At 40.4% G+C, this 19106-nt stretch overlaps 1 protein-coding gene across 1 annotated transcript; it reads left to right on the top strand.

Moving 5' to 3' along the window:
- Positions 1–1446: 1446 nt before the first annotated feature.
- On the top strand, positions 1447–18785 carry plekho2 (pleckstrin homology domain containing, family O member 2). The gene is made up of 7 exons (XM_080499985.1): positions 1447–1630; positions 12766–12915; positions 12998–13120; positions 14650–14754; positions 14892–14990; positions 15745–16062; positions 16149–18785. Exons 1-7 carry the CDS (start codon positions 1622–1624, stop codon positions 17502–17504), a joined length of 2160 nt encoding a protein of 719 aa, XP_080356111.1. The 5' UTR covers positions 1447–1621; the 3' UTR covers positions 17505–18785.
- The last annotated feature ends 321 nt before the right edge of the window (positions 18786–19106 follow it).

Here is a 19106-nt window from a genome sequence, read left to right as displayed (position 1 = left end):
ATAAACTCTCATGTGCATTTATACCAGTATCAACATGTGTGTTTGGTTTTTTACATTATGTGCAGAAATGTAGTGCAAGGCACATTCTACACTGTCTACTGAAAAAAAAAAACTCAGCTGCAATCCTCAGTCAGCATGGAACTCAATTTAAAAATTTAGGGTGTGAAACCGCAGTCTATGCAGGACAAGACATCTTACTATTTTTCACAATGTTTCCTCAGTGGTAACAAATAAGAAAACAGGTAGAGTATAAATATCATTGGATTTTATATTACACTTAAACTACTTATCATAACACATTAATCTGTGCAAAACCAAATCATTGAGAAAATATAAATATGTAGGCGAGATGCTTAAAGAAATGTAAAGAGAACTGGTGCGTGGTGGGATTTTTCTTCTTTTAAAAAAGTAGTTTTAAATTCATCACAAACTTTTTTGAATATGTTGATTCTCTTTCTGAAAATGTTAATCTGTATGTCTATCTATTAGACATAAAACATAGATACACACGTCTTAAACATAATTAAGTCTGGTAACCTTCAAAGATAACCTCTACACCTTTTATTTTCTTTAACAGTATTTTTCTGTGGTGTCTTTGCATGTGGACATGAACATGTGATGATTTGATGTCAGCCACATAGATAATCACAACTTTACAGAAATATAATTACATTTGTACATATACTCACAGTTAAATAAAGGTACTCAAATCCGTACTAGCTATAGTGTATATAAACTCACTAATAGTCACAGTAAACAGTGAAAAGGAGTGAGAAAAAAGCAAAAGCTGATTTGATGTAACCCCTCCTTCTGTACCTCCATTCTTATGTTCTGAATCCTATAGAGCTTGTTTGTTTCACTGCCTACAATATTTAATTAGAGGTTAAATGTTCAAACCAAACACAATTACCATTTTTTTCCTGTTCTATTTTAGACATTATCTAATCAAATAATCGATTTATGGTTTTACCCAATAAACCTGCCCCAGGCCCCAGACTGGCTCCTGACAGCCATGTCAGTAGGTTCAAACAGAGATATTCTGTTTGCCTTTGCAGGTTTGACTCATCACACAGGAGGAGGCAGGAAGTGGCCATGCTGGCACGATGAGAGGCCACAGCTCTTATATGTCCTTTATTACACTGTAAAGGCGAGTAATGGCGAGGATGGAGAGCATCTTGCGAGTCTGCAGCAGGGTGGGGGTCTGTCCCTGCCGGGGGATGCTGGTCTGGCCTGGGGGAGATGAGGGGTGGAGGCAGGCTGGTGCGCTCTGCTGGCGCGCACTCTCTGTCTGTTCTGTTCTGTTGCTCCTCCTCAGCGCGCTTCTCGATTCAAGAGAGTAAAAGGGACTTCGACCGGAAACCAAACTTTTTCTTCGAACTTTTTTTTTTTTTTTTTTTTTTTAACTTGTTGCGCTCAGAGGCAAAAGAGGAAAACGAGACGACCCTTCAGCGTCACAGACTTGCACAGTTCCTTCTTTTCTCCGGTTAAGGCGTGTTGCTTGAAATGAGTGATCCGCTGGCCGAGCGCCGACGAGCAGAGAGAGAATAAGGGCGACGTCGAGAGGTTTTTTTTGGGGGGGGCTCGTCAATAGCCACATAACGGATCCCGGCTGCTGTTTATCATGGGAGATGTGAGTAAAGTCTCTTCTCTCTGTGTCCGAGTCCGCTCGCAGCGCAGATCGGACTTTTATTTTATTTCCCGACTGATTGTTTGATCAGATCTAAAGTTTCTGTGTGATGGGGGGAAGGTTTCGGGGAGTGAAAAAGAGAAGAAGAAAAAAAGCTCCGTCAGGGCGCGACCAGCTTATTGGAGCTAAAGTTTTGGGGCCGCTGAGATGCAGGCAGACAGAAAGAGGTCCTCTCGGGCTCCACGGAGTTGTTCTCCGGCAGTCTGCTGCAGATTTCAGGCTTTGGCACGGAGCACCTGCCCACCTGTCAATCTGCTGGTGTGCTGGAGGAAACAGGAGCTTTGCTTGCAGGGATGCGACACCCTGTGCACAGAGTCTGTGTGTATTGCGACTTCTTCAAATCTGTATTTGGATGAAGTGCATTTATACTTACACCCCAAATGCAAAGGTGTCAAACATAGTGTCAGTGGACCAAAACAGGGTCGCCAAAAGTAGTGTTCTCTCAACAAATGCCTGCATCTTATATTGAAAATATTTCTAGTATAATATTCATAATTTCTTTGGCAGGGAACTGCTCGAAAACGGTTTAAATGTTCACAGGAGGGTCAGTTCTGATAAATTATCACCACTTTGAACTTCAGTTATTCTATTAAAATGAAAGAAAACATTTAGAACGTATTCATATTAGGATACGAGGCATTTCATAGTGCTTTACAGGGAAACGCAGTAAAATAAGGCGATTAAGAATCGGAAATCCAAAGCGATTAAGATTATGAAATACATTAAAACCAAGCGATTTGTTCAAGGAGCCGCTCTCCAATTTTGTTGTACATTGTGGAATGATAATAAATTATTTTCATTCTAGTCTTTCTCTTTTTCAGACAAATAAAGGAAAATATAAAAGTGAAAGCTTTATTAAGATAAACACAATAAAATGGTTTATTAGAAAAATCTGGCTGGCAATTTTGTAAGACAAACACTGATTTGTATTTGTTTACACTCTTTATACATGTGTCAAATCCATGCAGTGTTGTTCAGTAAAGTGCACTGGAAAGAATTAAGATGTTTCCTAATAGTTTCATCTGTCACAATGGCAGTTTTATGGATGAAATTAGCTTGATACAGTCTGTTAAATCTATCAAAAAAATTCCACGAGACAAAAAAACTAAATAAATGGCTGATCAGCTCGTGTTCTAAATTAGCCGATCAAATTTTACTCATTTATGTCATGAAATAACCGACGTTAAAGCCAAAAACTTATAAGTCATCAGAATTGATGATCATGTAAACCTTTCAGTTGATACAGACATATTTCAGGAGGGGTTCATTGCAGGGTTTTTTTTTTTGACGGCCACATTAGTTTTAGACTAAACTCTGTATTAAACACTGGAAGTACTCATCTGCATGTGCTCCCTCGAGGGGGATATAATTCCCAGCAATCAGGCAGAACTTGGTGGAAATTTCAGCTCCGTCTTTCCCGTCTCCGTCAAAAGTCTTTCAAGGACTCAAAAACAGATTTTATGTGCTGGACTGCACTCGCCAGTGGGCTTTTACAAACGCTTATAAATGTTTACAGTTTCCACATTTACCAGCTGATGTGTGATCAGAGGTGTGTGTTGATACTGTTTAGAAAAGAACAAAGAGAGAAATTACTTTATGTGTGGCATCTAATTAAGAGAACATAGTTCATCTGAAACTGTGCAAAGGTCGTGATCTTATGTGCAAAAATGGCAGTGACAAAGTTTTGATGTTTGAGGAAGTCCCTCGAGTAGAAAAAGGAAGTTCACTAGAGGTTTACCTGCTGTTTGCAGGGAACCTGTTCCAGGCAGTGTTGTGCGTGCAGCTTCATTTTCTTGGCCTCTAAAGTAATTTGATCATTGATTTTTATTCATTCAACCGCAAGAAAAACATTCCTTTACTGTCACTGGACGACTCACTATGCTGTTAAGAGTTTGCAAACACTTGATGTCACAAGCTTATTACAAAAGCCTTCCCTTTGTACGCTTTCCAACATCAGCCACCAGGAACAAGTCTACTGAAAAAAGTGAAGTGTTGAAGAGGCAGAATGAGCTGGATTACCTATAGAAGTAGTTTCATTCTGACGTCGAGTCTCAAACATGTTTGCATCAGTCGCAAAGTCACTCTTTAAACAGGAAGATCCAAACTGTGAGCTCACTGTCATGAGTGTAGGGCTGTGACTGACGATCAGTGTTGTGCAAGTTACTAAAAGTTAGTGATTTAATTAGTAATTTCAGTAACTGCTTTAAAGAACGAGTGGCTACAGAACATTAAAAGGTTTTCTGTTTGAGTAAATCTAGCTTTACTTTACTTCGTAAACTAAGTATGTATGAAGTAGCAAAACAGCTGCAATAAACTGCTAATGTGTGAACAGGAAGAGGTGTGTGTGCCACAAAGGCAAGCCATTTATTTCTGAGTGATAATGGATCACAGGTACTGCGGTTACAAGCCAATTGTAATACCACTTAAAGCCACAGGACTTTTTATGTTGCTGTCAGGAGCACTGAGTTCAGCTCTCGTCCAGCGAACAGGAATTCAGGGAAATAGTCACAGAGCTGTTCTCTAGTGGAAACAGATAATGTTAATGCAGCACAGAGAGACAGCAACTCTGCAACTCTTCTCATGTTTGACTATTGCATTAATAATCTCAGTTTTGTATTTGATTACAAGCATGTTACAGAGAAAGGTGGTCGACATTACAGAAGTAGTTCTTCGCTAAGTAGTGAACACAGCTGCGGACATCTCAGTGTTGTACTTTCACATTCATTATTTGAATCTTGAGTGGACGTTTGGGAAGCAGATCATAGAGGAGATGGTACTGTATTTTTATTCTTTACCGGCATTATTGCAGCTTTGTATAAAACTGGTGACATTACCACTGTCACATTGCCCTCCTCTCTTCCTGTAAATAACTTTATGAAATAGTGCTAATAATAATTATGCTCGTGTCGGCCCATAACACCTGGACATGTTAAGAGATCTGGTCTGAGTGTGGTTGTAAAGTTAGAGAGATGAAGGGCTTAAACTGTCTGAATATATAGATTCAAATATGATTACTAAAACTGTATCATCCAGAATGTAGATTTTAGAAAGACTGAAGCATCAGATAAAACATTCATTCACAAAATATAATTTTTATCTGGAGATTACCTGATTTTTGATCGCTGAATCAAATCACTTTTCTTTTTTTTTTATTGGGTATGATATGGTATATTGATACTTTCCCAATCTGCTACTTACATTAATTTAGTATATTGGCTTGTAATGAGGTGTTATGTTAAACCAAATGCCATGAACTTGTTAGTTATCAAATTGGTCATCATCTCCTGGATGATCTTCACACGTTCTTATAGGAGACCTGTGGAACTGGTGTGTATGACTAAACTGAAAAGTGCCAGCAAGTCTTAAATTATCTTGTATTTTGACACATACTTTGTTGTAGAGCTCTGGTAAGGCAGTTTCATATGTAATGTTGATAGGACAGGACAAAGGTTTAATAATTTCACAATCACATGATTATAAGCTGGATTATTATTATTATTTTTTTGCCTTTATGATTAAAGATCCTCTTTATGAGGCATTGGCTCAACACTGCATCACTTTTCTTGTGTGTTGTGGATAACCGTGGATAGCATTAATGAAGTTGTATGTTCTACTCATCACATAATGGGTGAATTTCATGGTCAAACCTTCAGCTACAGTTATGATTCACGAAATTTATTTTGTCACTTCTGTTTCCTTTTTGGTTTTGTATGAAACAAAAGAAGCTCTGACACTTTCAACTCATTGTAGATATTAAAAATGCTTGTTGGACTATTTCAGTTTTCTACTTTAAAGCATTGACCAATTATCAACTGCAATACTAATACTGCTCCATGGATATTTACAATGTTGAAAACCATTCTCACTTTTACAACAACTGCGATAAATGGTAAATGGTCTAGATTTATATAGCGCCTTCTAACCACACTGAGTGCAGTCCCAAAGCGCTTCACATATCAGTCATTCACCCATTCACGCTCACATTCACACACCAATGGGACAGAGCTGCCATGCAAGGTGCTAGTCGACCACTGGGAGCAATTTAGGGTTCAGTGTCTTGCCCAAGGACACTTCGACACATAGACCAGTGTAGACTGGGATCGAACCTCCGACCTCTCACTCCGAAAGACGACCACTCTACCACCTGAGCCACGGTCGCCCCGTAAAAGAAACCATTTGAACTGATTGGCTCAATTTACTGATCTCAGATCAAATAATACAATAATCGTCCTAATCCGACACTACCCGTATGAACTCCCTCCTTTCATGTAGTATTTTTACAGCAGTTGGGACAAGGTAGACATTTGAAATCTCAGAATAATGGCAGTATTGGAAAGTGAAGAAACTTTTTGTATGTATTCTGTTGTGTGGTTTTGATGGATAAATTCTGTATCAATGTTTCTGAGGTTAACAGTCATCTCTTTGTGAAACAAACATGTCCTTGAACACCTTGTCAACACTTTTCGGAAGCCAAGGGAGGTTTTAAACTTTGTTAGGATGGCGTATTCTATGTGAAGTGAACTGTAATCAGTATCCCTGCATGTTTATGGTTGAAAAGTGATGTGTCAGTACTTGGCTTATCTTAAATCTATCATTTCACTGCTTTATTGTCTGCATCGTTCACTCTCCAAACCACTGCAGTCCTTCCACGATGATCATTTGTTTGAGTTCTGTGAGTCATCGCTTCATCTCCATCCATCTGACCCAGAGAGCACGCTGTGACGTGTCTGCATGACCCCGTTCGACAAAGAGGAAACAGACTGCCACATTATGTGTCACGCAGAAGACAATTAACCCTCTCTCATGGTTGCCCTGCTATCAAGGCCTCCTCTGCACAATGGATGTGTGTGTGTGTGTGTGTGCACCCATCGTCTTACTGGGGTGCTGCTGACGGTTGCTGGGAAAGTGCCTTTATGGAAAAGAAAGGGTCCTCATCGTGAATGGCTGTGTGTTTTTCGGGAATGTGTTCTTGCAGGCCTGGCGAGTGCTTGAAAGATGAGTAAAGTGTCCTTCTGGAATATTTACCCTGCTTGGATCGGCAAAAAAACTCTGCTGAAAGACCAGAGCAGATAGTTTCAGCTCGTACTTGAGTGCCCATTGCTTTTCTGCTAGAATCATCGAATCAGTGAATGAATAGGGGTGTTCTTGATGTTATTATCAAAGACAGGTAATTACAAGGTGAGCCTGTCCATGAAAATAAGGGCACAATCGAGGCTTTGTTCAACAATTTTGTTCAAAAATGTCATTCCAATTTCTATTTAGCTCATATTCTCTGTTAATGATCGAGGGAGAAGAATTGTTAATTGTGTTAAAGTTAACCATCCAAACTGACAAAATACAAAAGAAATGAAAAACACATGAAAAATGAAAAAATAAAAATCATCACTTACCTCTGAGTACTCCAGTACTTATCAGATTGGTGGCAGACTTTGTTCAGAAGTTACTTAAAAGATGATCATATATGTGTGAGAGAAAAAAAATCTAATGTTTCACTTAAGATATCAAGTTAATTTAAAGGTATTGAGAAAGATAGTCAGATTAAAATCTCAAATCTATCTTTTTCTATGCGTGCCTAAAAACTAACTCAACATACTTTTTGTGAAGTGATTTGGCCATTGACTTTGAAAGTGAAAGCTTAATAATACTTATTATTAGTTATTAGTTATATAAACTAGTAATACTTTCTTTTCTGGCTAACAACTGGTGAGCTGTTACTTGATATTACTGACATACTGCTACAAAAAGAAGAAAAACATCCCAAACATTAACAGTTCCTCATTTTCATTTTCAAATTTAGTTAGTAAGTATGATCCCATATTTGGCTCAGATTGCAAAAAAACCTACTTTAAGTTATGATGGATGGATGGATTGATGAATGGATGGATGGATGGATCGGTCAAATGGATGTTGGATAGATGGTTGAATGAATATATCAATTGATGGATCAATTGGTGGATGGTGGAATGGGGCAATAAGGGACTTCACAGGGACAGGAAAATACATAAACGCGTGGGTTATGGGTGAACAGATGGATGCATGGGTGGATAGATGTACTAATGGGTGGATAGACTGAAAAACCTATTGGTGAATAAGTGGGCATGAAAATATATGGATGCCCTGGTTCTGGGTTAATGGAAAAACTGGATAAAGTGATCATAACAGCAGCAATGCGAGGAGGCCGAGTTGTAAATGGAGTACTGTTTGAATGAGTATCGGCTCTGAATCCAGTTAGCTGATCCCGACACAGCTGCTGATTGATCCAGTGAGTCTGAATCATGCTTAAAAAAGCTGGAAACAGCAGGTTTCATCAGTCTGCTTGATCTGTTTGGCTGCTGCCGTAAATGTTTATGAAAGAAGTTGGTGCAGCTGTCGTCATGCTGTAAGCTCGGGGAAACATTTTGGATGTTATTTGGGCTCTGTGGCTCATTTTTCAACATCCCACTTCACTGGCTGCTACGGTCCCTAAAGAATCTGGCGCCCAAGTGCACTGGATAGGAAGTGAGTCATGGTCATGATCGTGGATGGCTCTGGCAGTCTCTTGGTGTGTTGCACTCATTTTACTGCAGCGCGCAGTGCATGATCAGTGGAAAACAGCTGAACTGATTCAGCAGAACACTCATTAGTTCATCCTAAGGAAACAACTTTGTGGCTGTTATGATGAAGTCGTTTATCTTAAAAAAGGCAATATCTCTGATTGGAAGAGTTGTCCCTTCTCTATTCTATTGGACTTGTTGGCCATTTGCTTGGGTTGATTATCACATCAGAGCTTGACAGAAAACAGTAAATGTGATGATAAGCTCCAGACTGAAATTGTAATATCATAGTGCAAATCTTGTGGTGGTAAGTGTAGCTGTTTTTTTCACGAAGTGCAATCGCAAGTCCTTAATAAGGATTTGTGAGCATGACTCTTTCATATGAGAGGAAGAAGGTGCTTTCATTGCACAGCCTCTCGTGGGCTGCCAGCATTATTAAAAATAGATTTCCTCCATGTTTGACTAATAGATTGCTGAAAAAAAAAGCAGTGACACGAAAACTCTCCCCCACCTTCTGACACCACAGAACTTTTTATGATCAGCTTCAAACTTGTGAAGCCTTTTTATGCTCTTCTGTGGGTCAAGAAGAAAGAACGAAACAGATGTAAATTCAATATAACAATATATAATATTAGATTAAGAAATGGATGTGAGATTTGTGTTGTTTTTTTTTTATATTTTTCTTTGAAAATCTGCCTGAAAAATATGAAAATGTACTTGGATTATACCTAAAAACTTTAAAGTTCAAGTTTTGTTTTTTGTCAGGTTTCTGATATTAAAGCATGTTTTCTGGGTTGTTTACCATGAGCTGGAATCACATTGGAAAAGCTTGTGTCTCTGACTGTAGGGTGTGGACGGTTTTATGAACCCTCGCAGCCGAGTGTGGAACCGTCCTCATTTATTGCAGCACATTTGGCAGCAACATAAAATGGGAAGTGTATTCTCAGAGTGCGGCTGAGCATCCGTTAACCATCTGTAAGCAAGAAATATGAGATGTGGATCAGCTTTCGTCAGGCGGAAGTTAGAGACATCGCCGGCCGGCCTGCAAAATGCCCAATAAGACCAAGCAAACACAAAGAGGTGCAGCCCTGCTGTCCTGCCCCCTGCTCGGCTTGTCGAGGTTAGCAGGGGTGAAGTGTGAGTTCCACTGAGTCTTGTGGTGAGTTCAAGCTGGGCAGGTCAGTGGGAAAATCTATGAATTCCAGATGCGCTCTGACCTAAAACTTCATCAGAAACACATGTGTGGCGAGGTGTGCCTCTTCCATTAAAATTCTGTGCTTTGTTTTCTCTTCCTCTTTTAGGACTCAGCTTACAGACCAAAGCTGGCTGCAGTGCTATTTGGCCCTGCGCATTCAGTTGATGCAGGTTGATCTGCTTTGAGTTCACCACAGAAACCACAGACCAAGAGAATATATCGCACACGTGGACAGGTTTAGGTCAAATGTTTGGTGGGTTTGTGGATCAGCGTTGACTCACTGTTCAAAATTAGAGTGTCACCAAAAGCCTGTGATCGCCGTGCGGAGCTGCAGCGGCCAGCTGAGGCTTGAGTAATGGAAACCTCGTACTCTCTCAGGGTTCGGTCAGTACTGTACTGAAGTGTTCCACCTAGCTCCATCCAGTTATTTCCATGTTCTTACATATTAGAGCGCTGCCAAGGCTTCTGCACAGAGAGGCAGCTTCATCTTTCTTTAGGGAACTTAACATAACTTCTCTTTTGAAGAAGTCTTTTTTTTTTCTCACCCTTCTTGCCTTCTGGTCTGGCATTTCTCTCCTGCCTGCCTTGCGTGCTTTTCTTTTGCAGCGGCACTGCTGTTTACTGCACTAAGACATTTTTGCAGCGAGAGTAAAAGTGGAAAAACAGTTAGATGACCTCCCACCTAATCCCGAACCAGAAAAAAAAAAAAAAAGATATCCTGTGGAAGTGCCTCCTGCAGAAACAAAGACTGTGAATTTTTGCAGACACCTGCATATGCTGGTGTTCCAGTAACCATGAAAAAAGGGAGTATGGCTCTAAAGCAAAGCTTACTTTGCAAGTCTGCATGTGGAGATATTTCATGGAGGTCAGCAGTCTGCTTGGACTCAAAGCAGTTGCTCCAGATCATATTAGCGTTTGCCCGGAAAAAAGGCTCACACACCCCTATCTGTCAGTACTAAATACACACCTTAGTTTCCTCACTGACAATTTCATTTTCACATTCAGCATTCACAGCCATACGCCCATGAAAGTGCTGATGTATGCTCTGTTTTTGGCCACACTGTGTAAGTAATGAGTGTTGTAGAATTATAAAGCTTGTGTTGGAACAAGGTTGAATTGTTTTTTTTCTTTATTGCTTGCTAAACTCAACAAAAGTATCTTAGAAAATCTAAACATACAATGTGTACACACATATTTCCGATTGTGATGTTACACAGAGGCTTGTATGAGCCTGAAAGGGAGAGAAGAGAAATGATGATTACCCATTTCAACCTATCGCAGTACATCTTCTCTGACTTATCTTGCGTTCAGATAAATGTACTGTGATAAAAGTACACTTCCCTTTTAAATGTACCCAAGTACAGATAAAGTAAGACATATATGAGTGGATGAATCAAGTGAAGCACAAGTTGGCTTTGGACACAGAAGAGTACCCAGCTCTGTTGTGAATAATCCTTTATAAAGTACATGTTACTGTAAAATCTCTGTTTGTATTAGTACTGTAATTACTATAAGTGGGACTTTTTTTAATTGTTTGGTGACTTTTAATACGCAGCTAACTAACTTACTGATGTAACACTAACGGCTGTTGACATAAAGGGGACGGTATATTTTATTTCATATTGAAAATTATAACTATGATGCAATTTCAATGATGTTTATGCAATATCATTTAGGTATAAGTAGTGAATAAACCAGGCCAACTATGTAAGCTCAGTTTGTCCAGTCCCTAAATGGAAACACAACAGAATCTGAACCTCTTGCAAATGATTAGCTTAAAAACAAACTGCCAAACCTTTGAGAGGAATTCAAAAGATCTGGAACTGCAGTTCATCTTCAGTCCAACTCTGTGCAGTCACTCCCTACTGCCACCCAGTGTCTAGAAGTGCCATTACTTATATTTACCAAGTTGCCCCTTTAATGTGTGAATTCCTTCCCACAGTCCTGACAGCTCCGTCAGTGTGTAAGAGCAGAGCTACAATATCAAAGCCATGTGTACTTAATTGAAGCAACCATAATTACTGAGTTACTTTCCAGAGTAAGTAGCTCCTTTTTATGTGCATTCGCAAGTAAAATAAGTATTTTGTGTTTTAAACTAAAAAAACATTGTGGCTCATATAAAGAGGTGGAAGCTATGCAAACACATACATCACTCTGTCGCTCCACACCCATCTGCTGAAGCACAGTGGAACAAAACATGCAGGCGGCTAAAAAAAAACTTTCTGTTCAAAGGTTGTGTTCATCTTAGGTGAGTAGACATGTCAGAGGCACCATGTGCTTCCTGAAAAGAGGGCAGAAATAAGAATGTCAGGTCAGAAGAGTGAGCCGCTGCCTCTGCTGAGATCCGCGGCTCTGTGCTTGGAAGCAGATCGTAGTTTTCCCTCGCTGGTTGCACTATATTGTAAACCTACTCAGTCTCTGGGTGAGTCATGAAAAACAACAGAAGACATCTCACATGCTGGAGCAGGGAGGAGCCGGCGCAGAAACTTGTAAATAGAGAGCAACTTCTGCTTCTTACTGAAAAAAGAGTTTCTCACACTTCCCCAGATGTGATTGGGGAAGGTGTGATGTCAAAATTACAACTGGGCAGGAAATAACAACTACCAGAGCAAGAAGAAGTCAGCTATTGTGAACTGATAATGAAATATTACACCAATCTGGATAAGGAGCTACAGATTCTTGCTAGTTGTATATCTGTCCTTGTGCAAATAGTCAGCCAGTGTTTGTATGACCGCACACAGTCATATCAGAATGTTTTCAAATTCCTCTTTGAAGCCCACTAACAATGTAATACAGGCTGTAACACTGGCACATTCAGGCTTCCATACCTCCCCTTTGGCTGTGGGTCTAAATTCCATTTCTTGTTAAGGTATTAAGTTTGCTTCCGTGTTATTATGCTCCTCTCCAGTTCCTTAAGATTTAGTATTTAGTGGTGTGTTCAGTGTGGTGGTCTGACAGAAATAAAATGCGTTGCCCCATTAGGTTTGTCAGAGGACAGCTTAGATGATGTCATTAGTGTGACATGTATGCATAAATTGTAGTTTTAAGACTGTTTTCATGACTTAATAAGGCTCTGCTACGGTGTTATCTGTTAAAAATGTGTGTTTTTTTTTTTATTTTATTAAAACTCTTTACTAGTTAGCCCAAGAAAAACTCAACAGACTGTTTTCTGATTTCATATGTTGTGATTAACTGGAAAACAACAACTGTTTTTTTTCATTCCAAGCCATTCTCAGCAAATCTGAGCAGCTGTAAAACAGCATTACTGAAAGCGATGTTAACCATGTGAAGTCTGCTGATGCTCTGGGTTGTGCTTTGAGTGTGAATCTCTTTCTTTCGTGTTGTTTCAGGGTGTAAACGAGGAGCCGGCTCAGCAGAAAGAGCCAAAGTTCCTGGGTAAAGCTGGCTGGCTGAAGAAAGCCCCCGGCAGGCTGTTGGCAAGCTATAAAGACCGCTACGTTCATGTGGAGAAGACAGAAGTGGCGGTGTATGATAATGAGGTGCGTCACTTTTCGCATCAAGACGTGATGAGGCTTCATTTTTAGTTGGAATTACAATTAAAACGTTTTATTTGTCTTGTAGGGCTTGGACAACTGCACAGAGAGAATCGACCTGGAAAACTACGACAGATGTCACGACTTGAAGAGCCCCTTCAAGAAGAAGCACAGGCTGATACTGAACCGATCACCGAAGTCTGGGAACAAGGTGAGCAGGGAGGTGGTCGGGAGACGGCGGGACTCACGTAAATGTTAAATAGATCCTGAAGTGTGTATTAGCTACTGTTCATGCAATGCTAAGCAAATATTAGGCAACACACTCAGACAAAGAAGAATAAAGTAAGCAGGTGACTGGAGGGCAAAGGGTGGAACCGAACACTAGTCAAATTCGAGAATTTTTGAGTGTCTTCTCTGCTCCAACAGCAGTGGTTTCTCATGAAAGTGGGATTTTGGCTTTTGTTACATATAAATATGTTTAAACTCATTGCTGCATTCAATTATTTGCCACCAAACTAATCATTTAGCATTACAACAAGGCTTCTTGTCATTTTCTGCCTTGAAATGTTGAAATGAGCCCACACATAAACCATAATCTTCTTCTTCCTCATGATTTTTTCTTGTTGTGAGTCTCCAGCAGTGCAGATGCAGAATCCCACATCATAGTCAGAGACTTAGAATGTGCAGTTGTCACAAAATTGGGAAACTGGTCCCCAACATTTCTTGCTCTGAGGTCCCCTCCTAGATTGCCTGTAAGAAAAGGCTTCCTTTTCTAATCTCTGATTGGCAAAAATATTGCAGTGAAGCTAAGTGCTGAAGATAAAAGAAACCTACTCTCACTGGCACACATAGATAGGAGGCTTCGAAATGTTCAAGATGAACATTGAGGGTTTCTATTTTTACATGTGCAAGTCTGACTGTGATCACTGGCAGCTTCTCAAACATCTATAGATCAGCTGATATGCACCTAGTGCCCATTTTTATGACATTATTTTTATGACATTGTTTTAGTTATTGTCACAGTTTCCTGAATAAAGTTCTGTTTTTAAAAGTATGGGTTGCTACTATTGGTATTTTGTGGGTGGAAATAGAACAATCTACCATTTTAAATTGATTTTTAATTCATTGACTGTGAGGTTCTGGATCTGAACCTAATCCCCCAGTTGGTAGGTTGTATTATTGAGGTTGCTGAGTGTGAATGGAGTGAGGGAGGTCCGACCAGGATGTGAGGAGCTATTTGGCTGCCTCCTGCATTCTCCGTGGTAACCGTGTTCAGCTCCGGCTCTGTGTGGCCAAATGATGCCAGAAAGACTTTGTGGAAGCAGATTAGCAGAAGATCAGCAACAGTGTTTCTCACAACCAACAACCACCAATCTGTGGCTGCAGTGCAGCACAGGTCCAATTCTCAGCATCTAACAGTGGAAAAGCATTAGTCTAATAACAACAATGTTTATTAACATGAACTGTCAGTGTGAAAATGGAACAAATCCTGTAACACTGAGAGCAGTGGAACAGAGTGGTAGCTGTCACAATAGGAGGCTCTATTGATTCTTTTATTAGCTTTGAATCCCATATGTGCCTTCAGACTGAGACCCATAACAACACCCTTGAGAAAAAAAAACAACTTAATAATAATCCAGTTTGTCATCAGATGAAGGGAATAACTGTAAAGTAAATGTTCCATTCTACTCGCGTCAGGGGATTTTGAGATCATTGTTGGCCTCTTTCGGTTTCTGGCAGGTCCATGATGTGAAGTTCCAGGCTCAGAGTGCAGAAGACAAGGAAGCTTGGATTAAAGCCTTCGGAGATGCCATCAACCGAGCAAAGAACAAAGTGTTTGATGAGGTAATCAGTGAAAATCAGTATAATCAGTAGTTGTGAATTCATTTCAATCAGTGATGATCTGACAGACGTTGTATACTGTACTACTGTACTGTACACTACTAGCTTGTAAAAGCTCCCTGGGCTTCATGTTTTCTCAGGTGAAGGTTGATGAGGCCAGTAATTTAGAGCATGTTACTCGGACAAGACCCAAAGGCAACCGAAACCGCCGGCCACCTACCAGGATACACATGAAGGAGGTTTGTGTGTGTGCGTGCTTGGGAGTCCATAAATCTGGGTGTGGGTGGGTTTGCTTTTCCAGCAATGCGTCGGTTTACATTTGAATCAGACCCTGTGTGAGACTTTTTATCAACATACACACTTAGTTTAGATTCAATTATGCTGTTTGTGACACAGTTTGATCATAACACTGATGGTTTCCTTGTAAAATGTTTCTTTAACTATTTATTTTAATTAGTTACAGATGTTTTTTGAAGTTAACACAAACTCCAAACTGGTTTCCACTGCGTTGTGGATACTTCTCCTTTCATTGCTTTTATAAACAGGATCATGGTGAAAATTGAAATTGAAAATTGAAAACATGAATTTCAAGAAGAACTATTCTATATCAAAGCAATCGAAAAATTTTTCCAGAGCAATGGTAACCAACTACCCTTCTCTCGTCAGTATATGCAGTAGTAGATTTGACTAACGGAATTCCCTGCCTCTACTGTTTTGATGCTGTTACTTTCATTAATCCATTCATAAATCCCTATATTATTGAACTTTTTTTTTTAGCTTTTATTGTGAAATATTTTTAGAGGAAGTGTTGGTTTTATTGATGGTAACATCACAGTGATTAAAATGTCCTAAAGTTTGGAGTTGAAGTTCATTTGTGAAAAGACATTTCTATTCAAAAGAGCAAGTATCACAGTGCTGAATGAGATATCACCCTTTTTGCTTCAGCAGGATCTTTAATTAGCAATTTCCCCGATTTTACCTTTTGTTTTCTAGGTAGCTGATGTGTCATCTGATGGGATCCTGCGTTTGGATCTTGATCTTGAGGATGCTGTAATGCCTAATGGGACCCATCTTGCTGCTGCTGTTGATGGCACTCACACCTCCAATGACACAATAGCCTCGACTCCTCGGTACAATAGTGGTGGACCTGCAGAGACTCCGCGTGTTCAGAGCGCTAACGACGAGGCTCAGCCCAAGCCAGAGGAGACTCCCCAGAAAAAGGTCATCAAACCACCCATGCCGCCTACCAAAGAGGCTAAAGTGATTTCAATGTCTCAGGATGAGCGTGCAAAGGACGATCCAGAGAAAAAGGTCTGTATGATGACGTGTAAAAGCATTTTCTGTGTTTGTCTTTTTTAAGTAAGGAGGCTTATATTCTGTTATTGCATGTTTTCAAGGTCCTGAAGCCACCCATGCCTCCAGTTAAAGAAGCCAAGCCTTGTGCTTCACCTGTAGAAGAAGCCACAGAGGAGACACAATCTGAGGAGGTGCCTGAAATGAGTCCTGAAGCCAGAAAAAATGCAGACCCGCCACCGACCCCCCCCAACAAACCCAGCTCCAACAACTCCCTGAGTGGCCTCTCAGAGGCCTTACAGCCCAAGTCAAACCCCCACCCTCCCACTCCTCCATCCAAAGAGAAGAAGCCCAGCCATCAAACTGTGGAGTCAGATCAAGATGTCCAAAGCTCAAACCAGGAGAATAAAGAGAAGGAAGAAGAAGATAGCATGATGGAGACTGTGGTGGAATTACAAGAGGAAGATGAGCCCATTACCAAGCCGGAGCTACTTCATGTCACAGATGCTAAACCTGAAAGTCCCGGCACAGATGGAGAGGTTTCTGAAGAAGAGTTACAGGAGAACTTCAGTGGAATTAACGGAGAGTCCAACAATGAGCAAGAAATACCTGCAGAGCCTCTGAGGAAGAGCCCCAGTCCTCCACTGACCTCCAAGACAAATCCAGACTCACTGGAAAACTGTGCAGCTGCAACTCATATTGCTCATCGACCGGACTTATCTGCCTCTGATACCTCAACCACTTCTCTTCAAGCAGAAGACTTGGTGCCTGAGAGTGAAGTACAGTCAATAATAGTTTCTCTGAGTGACTCGCTCAATGACAGCCTCAACCTCAGTCCACTGCTGTGTCACTCGTCTGGGGAGAAGAAACAAAAGTCGGAAGAGAAATCGGTGGACAGCGGACAGCATTCAGATGATGAGAGTGAGTGCTCTGGTTGTGAAGACACACTGGCAGCTTCCACGTCGGCACTCAGAGGGAGCAACGTCGGTCTGGATGTGTTGGACAACAGTGAGGACGACATTCAGACCTCTGTTGTTCTGATCCAGAAACAGGCTTCGAACAAGCCTCAGATCAAACCCAAGGCCTTTGCGTACCGCTGCTCGGAGCCCGCGGCTCTTCTCAGCCACTCAGTCAAGGCCAAGTCTGCATCCAGCGGGGATCTGCTATCCAGTGCTGCAGTGTGCGCTCAGGTGAAACAACCGAGCAGAGCTGGGAAGGAAAGCATGGGTTCTCCCCGTGACGAGGTCATGAAACTGGAGAGTGAGGTGGCTTTGGAGATGGAGAACACGAGTGACCTCTTGAGCAGAGTGTCCAACACCCAGAGGGGAGCTGATGGGGAGAGAACCCCAGAGGACTTGCTCACTAAGGCCATGGAGAAGCTGAAGAAGGCAGATCACGTCCTCAGGGAGGTCAACAAACTGCAACTCAAACACACCTCACACGATAGGAAGAGTTGGTGAATGTCCACTTGGATTTATCCCGTCATTACACAGATTGTCCAACAAGGCCCAGAAACCTGTCAAGCTTTGGACTTCTCCATGTGAGGCAGAAGGGAAATGGTTGTATGGTGCGTACAAGATCCCCTCATGACAAGGAGATTCACAGTGCCATATTTTTGCCGATGTACACAGACTGGGCTCAAACAATCCTTCATTCTCCTGAGCCCTTCTTTATGGTAAAAGCCAAACATAACATGTTCAGTCAGCTAATGAAACTAACCTGCTTTGCTACAGCTCAGAAATATTCTCAGTTATTGTCTGTCTATTTCTGTCTGTGATCAATGGCCACAGCTTTTAAAAGAGTCTACCTATTTCCAGCTTTTTTTCTATGTGAGTGGCACATATGCTTTGTGAGACCGGAGAGCCTGTGAGGCAGCGTTAGCTGAGGAGTTGGGGTTTACACAAAGGTCAGATGACGGACAGAGGTGTCTCACTATTGATGCTTATGTAGCGCATGCATCTGATCGCTCTTAATTAAATATGTGCAATTATTTCCAGTTGATGTTTCACTGTAGCGGAAGGCGTACTTTCTGATCTTTTTATGTTTTGTTGTGTTAAACAAATTTTACTTTTTTTTTTTTACTGAGGAGTAATTACTTGAAAGCTCATATGAGAAAGCCTAATGAGATAGAAAGTCTGTGTGTTTTATAACTTTGAGAATAAACCGCTTAAGTACATACTAAAAATATGTTGATGCCATTTTACACAACAGTTTAATTTTACTCTGTGAACTTTGGAGTCCTGGTCTCGGGAATCTATACTGTACATACTTTTATACTTTTACTGCAGATTGTCCCTGGTGAAAGAAGTACCAGCATAGGCTTTTTTTCTGAAATACATTGATAAAAACAAATCATGTGGTAAAGTGAATCAAAGAGTACTTTCTTATTTCCCGTAGAACAATTACAGAATTGTTCATTAGCGGTATCTTTCATACTGACAATGCACAGCAGCTCCTCAATGGAGAGACCCTCAGTGACATTCCCTGCAGTGTGAGATATGAATGAAGAATTTCACCTTCACCATCTAGTGCTTTGTAAACACATGTGATGGTAGTTTTTAAGGCCATTTTAATGTCATGTAATGTAGAGCATGTTAAAATATTTTCTAACATCAAAAACAGTTTTGTACTCGTTCATGAAATGTGTTCAATTAAACAAAAGGGAAGCTATTTGCTCCAGGCTGTGTCTTTTTTCCCACGTCGAGTTTTGACTATATATATTACCCAATATTTGTTTTTCTTAGTGTTCCCATGTATACTTTTAATATTTGTCATCTATTATGTTGTACTTACATGTTCCTTCAAACTGGTTTTTGTTATGATTAGCATATTCATTCATTGCTTAAATACATTAGCAAATTAAGTGTCAGCACAAGACAAAAACACAGTGGTGTGAAAAAGTGTTTGTCCTTTGCCCACTTAAATGTTACAGATCATCTATTTAATATCATTCTATTATTCTTATTTTTACAAAAAAATTTTTCTGTATGATGGTTTCAAATGATAGTCAAGAAGGTAATTATATTTGTACTTATGTTTTTTTTTTTTTTTGTGTGTGAGCG

The sequence above is a fragment of the Blennius ocellaris genome, assembly GCF_963422515.1.
Source record: "Blennius ocellaris genome assembly, chromosome: 1".
NCBI classification, from domain to species: Eukaryota; Metazoa; Chordata; class Actinopteri; order Blenniiformes; family Blenniidae; genus Blennius; species Blennius ocellaris.
The sequence above is the reverse complement of the archived record's forward strand: the minus strand, read 5'-3'. Positions and strand labels throughout refer to the sequence as shown.

Coding starts and splice junctions, on each gene's coding strand:
- plekho2 (XM_080499985.1), top strand. Junction 12,916..12,997: donor TGGCGGTGTATGATAATGAG/GTGCGTCACTTT, acceptor TTTGTCTTGTAG/GGCTTGGACAACTGCACAGA. Junction 14,991..15,744: donor CCAGGATACACATGAAGGAG/GTTTGTGTGTGT, acceptor TTTGTTTTCTAG/GTAGCTGATGTGTCATCTGA.